At 42.0% G+C, this 8,774-nt stretch overlaps 1 protein-coding gene across 1 annotated transcript in view; it reads left to right on the forward strand.

Annotated features, from left to right (window-relative positions):
- Nucleotides 1–4,170, forward strand: part of LOC119425684 (growth factor receptor-bound protein 10) — a gene marked incomplete in the record, with an annotated part of 634,378 nt that extends 630,208 nt beyond the window's left edge. Inside the window, 4 exon segments of the mRNA XM_037693228.1 lie at nucleotides 1–23; nucleotides 133–220; nucleotides 455–548; nucleotides 3,821–4,170. Of these exon segments, the coding sequence (XP_037549156.1) occupies nucleotides 1–23; nucleotides 133–220; nucleotides 455–548; nucleotides 3,821–3,967 (352 nt within the window).
- Between the last annotated feature and the right edge of the window lie 4,604 nt (nucleotides 4,171–8,774).

An 8,774-nucleotide genomic window follows, 5' to 3' on the forward strand; every position in this document is an offset into this window, starting at 1 on the left:
GCACCCATCCTCCTTAAGCTCAGGTACTCCCATCTGAATCATACTGGGCCCAGCACCATCAGGACCTACAATCTTAACTGAGCTGATAGATTATCTCGTGATGCGTGGTGCTAAATAAATGTTTGATCTTAGTGATCCACAGGACACAAGTGTGGTTCCATGGTCGCATCATGAGAGAGGAAGCACACAGAATGATCATACAGCAAGGTCAAGTTGATGGGTGAGTGAGAAAAGTGTAGAGTTCCTTTTAGAGATTGGTTTTGTGTCAAATGTAGCTAAACAGTTTTCCTTATTGCAGCATCACATTTAAACCTTCGTTATTAGCATGAATTTCAAGTGTGAAAATCACAGTACTGATATGTAATTCATGATACAGATATTCATGTAACAACTGAACTTTTTTTTATATTATATCAAGTTTAAAGTGATTTTATCATGGCTTTATTTTCTAAAGGCTGTTCCTGGTGCGGGACAGTCAGAGTACTCCCAAGGCGTTTGTGCTCACCTTGTGCCACCATCAGAAGATCAAGCACTTCCAGATCCTGCCGGTCAGTAAACTTTAACAACTTATGGTTCATTTCTCAGTCTTTGTTCAAATCTGCAACTAGAACCCTGGTAAGTCAACCAACGGCATCTTGGCCTTTAAAAAAGAACCACCCAGACAGAGCAGTGGAAATTAATCAAAACTGACTGTGTTGAAAAGTCGTGACTGTATCGCATTAATTATATCAGATTCAAAGAATAAAGGTATGATCCGGTCTGTTTTCAGTAGGGTGTGGTAGCCCCTCCAGGCTGGACACAGACATTGGTTTGGTGCAGAACAGAGGTGTACAGCTGTTATGTCCTCTCCTGTGGCAAGCTGGTCCATAGCTGTAACAGGCTCTCAACATCTGGCACATGGACGTCGAATTAGTCTTGGTCCTCGTTGATCCCACGTTTATTGGAGACAAATTAGGGGGCGTGGCGTGTCAGGGGAGGACCTCAATGTAAAGTAGGTGGTCCATGAGCAGACAAGTGTTGCATTGTTGAAAGACATGATGCCATCTTATGTCCTCTGGCGCCTGTTCAGGACGTGTCCAATCCTGGCAAAACTTGCAGATGCTAGATGTCCTGGATGCAGTTCTGTGGTGTCACGGTTCTCCAAATCCTACCAGAGGTGACCTAAAATCTACAGACTCGTTCGTAAGAGAGTTCTGCAAAATGGCCACGCAGACCAGTCCATCTTTAAACTTCCTCTAGCCGTTCATAAATCACAGATGAAGCCGGCCACAGATGTGAGCATTCAGAAATGGAGCGGGCCGATCGGAAACTAAAGAGGCGTGGAGCAGAACTCATCTGGGCTGAAGCAGTGTGGTGCATTCAATGTGTATCAGACGCCTCCCTCGTGTCATTTACTAAACTCTAGTGATCCTAGTTGGAGTTAACAATATTTTTAACCATCACAGCTGCTGTGTGTCTTCCTCAATAATCCCTCACTAATAAATCAGTTTGTTTAATCCCACGAGTGGATGGTTGCACACCGTCACCAGTTCATCACATTACTGAGCTGCAGCACCGCTGTTTTTCTTCTTTTGTTCACACGTCAGTCAGCCCAGCCCTGTTACTAACGTAATTCTTGGACTTTAGAACGCACCTGTCTCTAAGCCGCACTTATTAAATATAAGATAAATCATAACTGGAGCGTCCTATTTATGTACAAAATTGTTAAGCCGCAGGCATCCACTGTTCAGAATCTGTGCCCAGTCTGTGTGCAGGTTTCTTGTTGTGCTACAAGAACCAGTCAGCAGATGGAGTTCACAGAATACAGCTTGCTTTCAACACATGCTCAGACTGCAAGATCGCCACGAAGCTTGGCTCTCTGACTCATGGTTACAACCATTATACCTTCAAAATGAACACAATAACTATCTAAGCATAATCACTAGACAGAACTGAAATTATTTTAAAATTCACCCAGTCTTATCGAGGTCATGTGACTGGAAGTCAAATCAAACCGGTAGAATGCAGTAAATATTCATTACATTAGCACCATTGATTTTTATTGGTAAACAGTTTTGTTAAGTGCTGTTTTTAATTGTGCTTTCTAAATAAATTTGACATGATTTCTTCTCAGCAGAGCTCATATGAGGAGGAGGAGGAGGAAGAGGGAACAGCCCCTCCCTCACCGATGTCTCCTCAGTTCTGTTTAATGCCCCTGTTTAAGCTTAAATGAGATACTGGTATTTAAACACATATTTACTGTACACAGAAAGATTTTTAAAAACTTTTTTATTTAACTATGTCTTGACTGACTGCTTTAAAAATAAGTCTGATGACTTCTTCACCACTAAGCTCTCATGACGGAAGGGGAGGGGGGAATGACTCATTTCTGTTGTTCTCCGCTTCATGTTCAGATTTGACTTTAAAATGAGATCCTGGTATTTAAACATATTTACCGACACAGAAAGAATTTTAATTTTTTTATTAAAACATGTACCAGACTAAACTGCTCTGCATCTCCAATGCCCGTCCATCGACACACATTGATGCAGCTTACGGGCTGCAGCTCCGCCCTCCTCTGTCCTCCTCGACAACTGATCGACTGATCAGTCACTTTTAACATGAAAGCTGCGTCATAAGAAATTCTCCGTGCTTTTTCCATTATCACTGAACAAATGAACAGGTCTGTGCATGAAGCACAAAATACGATAAACAACACGGGAACGATCTAAAGAAATTAATTCACGTCTCTCTTAGGGGATGGTCCTCAAGAGTACCTCGTTGGTCATTCAGGTTAGACTTCTGGTCACATGATGACAGAGTGGGTGGAGTTAAGGTTGGGTATTTGAAACCACGAGCCAGAGTCGTCGTACATCTGATTACCTGAGGGCATTCACTCTGTCACAAACGCCTGCCCTCATGAGGAGCGGGGTGCTGGGGGGCACGAGCGTCCAGCTCTGTCAAAGGAACATGTTAGTCAGTGGCAGGAAGTTTTTCAAAATAAAATATAAAAATAAAAAAATTGAAAATTATTTAAAAAATACATGAACAAAACTGCTCCGTGTTAAAGCTCCCTCCATTCTGTTCTTTGAATTTTGGCAGAAAGCAGCGGCCGGAAGCACTGTTGGCTTCTGGGCTATGTAGTTCTTTTGACTTGCATTACAGTGTAGGCTTATTGAAAGAAAACTACAAAATGGCAGCACATGTCCAAAGTATTTGTTTAGTTTTTTGTTCTATTCGTTGGATCCCACTCTCGTTAACTTTTTATCCCATACCGTCCCAGTCTCATGAGTAATACTAAAGTTGACACTCGTGTGTCGTGTACAATCTTACAGTGAAAACCTGCGGAAGTCGAAGCACAAAGTATCAAGGGACAACTGTATATCTGTTGAAATATGTCAATATTTGTAAAACTTCGGATATTTTTGCTGTTTAATTATTGAAAGTTTATTAATGTACCGTTTCATAAGAAATGTTTGGGTGGTGACATATAAAGCATGCCGTTTAGTAAAATAAAACTTTGTAATATAGAGTTTAAAGGGCTCTGTCATAAAGGACGTATGTTGCTGATTTTCTGTGTTTTTATACAGTAGCTGACAGTAAATTAATACTTTGTGTCAAATGGAAGGTATCATTCAGGGCAGTCTGTCGACCTTTAAGAGCAAAAAGTCTGTTTTTAAACAACTAATAATAATTTATCTTTTTCCACACTCAGATTTATTTGTGATGAGCTCATAAATAATTCGAGTCATTAGAGTTTTATAAAGTACGACCGTTTGAAATAAAACTTTATACTCGCCTGGTTTACTTGTTTGTGACTAACTGTGGCTCCGACCCGCAGTGTGAGGAGGACGGCCAGGTGTTCTTCAGCCTGGACGACGGCTCCACCAAGTTCACCGACCTGATCCACCTGGTGGAGTTCTACCAGCTCAACAGAGGAGTGCTGCCCTGCAAGCTCAAAAACCCCTGCACCGCCGTGGCCTTGTGACACTCCACCCCACACCCCCTTTGACACCACCCATTTTTTTTGCACACCTCTCACCCTGAGATCCCCCACCCTCCCCCCAACCTATACAATGGGGTTGCGGAGGTGGAGAAAAGCAACGCTGTGATTCTGGGATGTAACCAGCCCACCGGGAGCCGTTCTAACGCCGTTCTCTGCTTGTTCTCTGGATGTTTGACGCTCGGACCGCTCGGACCGCTCGGACCGCTCGGACCGTCAACGTGTTTTGGGTCGTGGACTCAGCGGTCGTCCAACTCTGGTGACTTTGTCATTGTGTTGACCCCAAGAAACAACATCTGCCTGAAAAACACGAGACCACTAAAGTAGCATCCTAACAGCAGGAGCGCTGCAGGTATTTTGGATGGACCCCCCCACCCCACCCCACCCCCTCCCCTCCAACCCCAAATCCTCCAGGCCTGATAAGCTGTGGTGCCCGCCCCACCCTCGCTCAGCCCAGAGGCGGGCAGGGAGCGCCACCTTTTGACTTCCTCACTGATCATCAGGGATGGACGGGAACCTCTATGGGTCCTATCAAACTCGATCCTGGAGTTTCTCAACCTGTGCAGTCCAGTCTGGATAAGCTGACACCCCCGTCTCCTGCCAACTCCTTTTAGTGGGGGCTTGATGGTAGCACCTGTGCTGCGCCCTGACCCACAACCCCCCTCTGGTGCAACCCCGACCCCACCTCCACAGAAGCTCAAAGCAGTTGGGAGAGACAAGCGAAGTGGCTGAAGGCGAGGACGGAGGAATGTTGTTGAGGAAGGCTGGAAGGAGCCTCTCCTGTAGAGTTGATTACTTGATGTCATTTAATGCTGTGTTATTAATGTTGATTCAATGCAGAACTAGTTTTGCACTCCTGGGCGGACAGACAACAGCAATCTAGCTAAAAGAAGCTGCCTCCTCTTTCTCGTCCACTTCCTTTCTGAAAAGCGGGCGTGTGAACGATGATTTTTTTCCACCAGCTCTGACTGGATGGTGGCGTTCCGGCCGACGGTGCCTTTCAGAAAGGTTTGGGACCGTCTCGATGAATGAATGTGCTCTTGAACCAGCTGCAGCGCCTCAAGACTGTGAGGAAGAGGAGGAAGACCAAACACCTTGATACGTGTGTCCATCCTCAAGCTTCTACCTTTTTTTTTTTTTTTTTAAATCGAAAGGGTTATACGTCGGTGAATTTGTCTTTGAATGTTTTCTTTTCCTAAATCTGATCTGAGTTCAGTGCTTGCACATTTTAATCATCCTGATGCTGGTCGGGGCCGACGTGTTCGGGCTCTGACCACTGTCCCCTCGTACAAAGCAACAAAAGCACTCTTGTAACATTTTTTTTCTTCTTGTTTTAAATATGGAATTTGAACAAATGACTTGAAAGGCGAACTGGGTGGACAGTGCACCAACAGCATCCACCGAGCTTCACTTGCCTTACGTGAAACGACGACGATTATGAGCCATGCGTATGAAATTGAAGAAGCTATCTTAAAATGCACATACCGTAACAGTTCAGATTTTAAGGGGAACGACGCCGACCAACCTGAACGATGCAAGACTTTTTCTTTGGGAAATAACGTTTGCTTTCTTGTGCCACTTTTATAAACTGTATGCTAAATATGGAGCTACTTCAAGAACCTTTGTTAAATAATCTGAGATTAAATTTATACGTTTATACATTTAGTAGAGCAGAAACTGGATTAATTTTCCTTTTGCTTGAGATTTTAAAGTTTTAAATTGTTCACTGATGTTTCAGACACAAACGAGCTAACGAGCAGTCCGAGGTTAGCAACACCAAAGTGGGTCCAATCCTAGAAGTTACCGTTGATGCAACGGTTCATTTTACGAACCTTCACACAGTTTCACATTCTGCAGTTTGTTTCCAATCATGATCCGTGTGGAGTACTTGTTCCAAAATAAACAATTTAACAGGTTTAACTCTGATGCAAAAGAAAGGCGCTGTAAAGGTGGGAAAATGGTGCTAGTCTGAGTTAGCTCATGCTAGCCTTTAGCTTCTCTGATCAGGTTTAGCTTTTTTTTCCTACAGCAGATAATGTTCATAACCGCTCCACAGAGTGAACTCTCAAGGATACCTTTAAAGCTTGATCTGACCTTTAAAAATGTTTAATAAAAAGTGGTTTGATGATTTGATTGAACATGGCAACGTGAAGCTATTTCTTTTGGTTTTCTTACAAATGCACTTTTTTATTATTATTATTATTATTATTATATTATAATTAATAGAAGCTTGAGTTTTCTTGTGAATTTCCTGTTTGAATCCAGCTGCTTTTCGTTCTTTTTTTGTGTGTAATTTAGAACAACTGGTGTTTTCTTCTTACTCTGGGACTCGCTAAGCTAAGCTAGCTGCAAGCAGCTTCATATTTAGCATACTGACAACAATTTTAAGGCTTGAATGTAGATTTAGGCTCCAAAGCTTTTATAAAGATCTAGATAAACCTCTTATTTGTGTCCGATAATTTAAATAAAAAGTGAGTGTGTTTCCATGCACAGCAAGATTCTGATTTTTTCCCGACCTAAACCTGCAAACTGGAGCTTCTGCGCGCTTTAAAGCTGCATTTAATTGAAAGTTGGAACTTTGTCTGGGGTCAAAACACAAACAAGATTACCTTCAACTATATTAAACGGCGCTGTTTGAAAGACTTTACTCCACTAGTTTGACATATATCCACTGACATTCTAAAATGGTCCACACTTGATGGAAACAAAGCGCTCGGCTGAATCTGACAAACTCTATGGAAGTTTGAGTCACGTGATTATTTAGGCAAACAAATATGGCTGCTAGGTTTAAGTTTTGACCCACTGTAAGTCACTCAGGTTGTTTCTGTAGTTGATGGTCATTCGTGTGAGGAAAACCTCTTGTGTGGAGTTTGTTTCTTAATCATTTTTTGTTCTGTCCTCATGACGTTGCAGTGAGTAACTTTAACAATCAGCCATTGTATGAGCGGTGAAAGTACGTTGCTTTTTGATACAAGAAGAAGAACCAAAGCCCTTTAGGGGATGATATAAGATCCTGACTTTTGTGGTGGGGTTAAAATTCCAAAACATGCTGCCTTAAGGCCCGGGCCCCCCTTGCAGAAGACGTCTGTAAACATGGTTAAATAAAAATGTTTCCAGTTGACACTGAACGCACCTTGAGCTCCTCTGCAGGTCGTGCAGAATAAGACCTCTGGAGGCGAGAGGGTAAACCCAGAAGTTTCCAGACATGTAGAAGTCTTAAAGGCTTTGGAAGCCTCGAACGTCACCGAGGACCAGGGATACGAAATGAGGAGCGAGAACTTTGCTCATTAACGTGTGAGCAGGATTATGTTGGAATATCAAGCATGCAGCTCATGTAAACACCAGGTCTGGACCTTTGTTTGAGGAGAAGGTAAACTCTTGGAATATTGCTGTGCAAGTAAACACGTCAACAAGAAAGCTGTTGCTTCCCAAACGCTTAAAGCTGACAATCCACATGGACCCGTGTTTACTCAGCAGGTGCTGGCGGGGAGGCTGAAGCTGGAGCATGTTCTCCAGATTAATTCAAGAGCTTCATAGCATTTTTCTTTTCAGTGGTGTCGGTGCCCTACAATCAAACACTAAACTTTTTTTTTTCTCTTTGGACTAAACCCGTTTAATCGCAGAGTGGATCGACGACAAAATGACGCTGATTCATAATAAAAATGCTAAACTTTTGATTATTCTAATAACTCCACCAGTCTCCTTTTGAAAATAATGTTTAGTAAATGTAATATCTTAATATAATCAGATGGAAGAGTTTATTGAGATTGTGTTGCACTTGTTGCTTTTAGGAAACTATTTGCCTCTTTTTATATTTTAATTAGGATTACTGTGGACAGAGAGGCCTAATCAGATTAGTTTGTGTGAGAAAATAAAAGTATGCAGAGAAGTAAACTAAATAAAACCATGAAAGGAAAACGCTCCACATAAAATGAACAATAAAACTGAAGTGGCACGGGCTGAAACGGTTCAAGTCGGGTGAAAGTTCAGACTCGATAGACGTAGCACACTTTAATTTCATTTCTCTTCTTTTTGTCCTCTTTAAGTTGTGTTTACTTTTGCTTCAATATTCTGACATAAATGTAGATGTTGAGTTGCTAAGAACATGTTTCTTAGATAAAAGCGGAGCGTAAACAAAACCCTGAGAAGTTCAGTTTCAACACAAGCAGCTTTAAAGGCATTTTGACCATTTTCACTCGGAGCTTTGTGGAAAAGTTTCATGTTTTACCTGTTGTAAGAAGCTCCTTGAATTACTTCAGCTTGGAGAAGACGAGTTAAAATTCAGGATAATTGAGCTAAAGTCGAGTCTAAATGCAGCAAAGACCAACGTGGATTTGTATCATCTAAACCCACAAAATGACCCACGAAGTAACCGGGAGGGTTAAAACGTCCAGGCTTTAAAGGGATCTCGGACTTCTTGCATGTGTTAGCACTAATATTTCTCTATTCTACTAAATGTTTGTGACATGTGAAAACTCCTAATTACTTAAAATTTATACATGTTTATTACATTTTTCACCGTAAGGACGTTGCCATTACTTTACCAGTGCAATGCATTCTGGGGCGATGACAAACATCGGTTGTAGTGAAGACTTGAACACGAGGAGTCACGGCTAAAAATCAATGTGGCAGCAAAGTTTTTTTGTATTAGTCGTTATGCATAATATATAGATCAAAACAAACAAACATGATAAAACTTGTGATGTTTAATTTGGAGCTAACTTACATGTATTAGCTCTAGACCTAACGTCGTACGTATATTGGAGCCAACGTCGTACGTATATTGGAGCCA

This window comes from Nematolebias whitei, chromosome 19 (genome assembly GCF_014905685.2).
Source record: "Nematolebias whitei isolate Nwh7 chromosome 19, NemWhi1, whole genome shotgun sequence".
Lineage (NCBI taxonomy): Eukaryota > Metazoa > Chordata > Actinopteri > Cyprinodontiformes > Rivulidae > Nematolebias > Nematolebias whitei.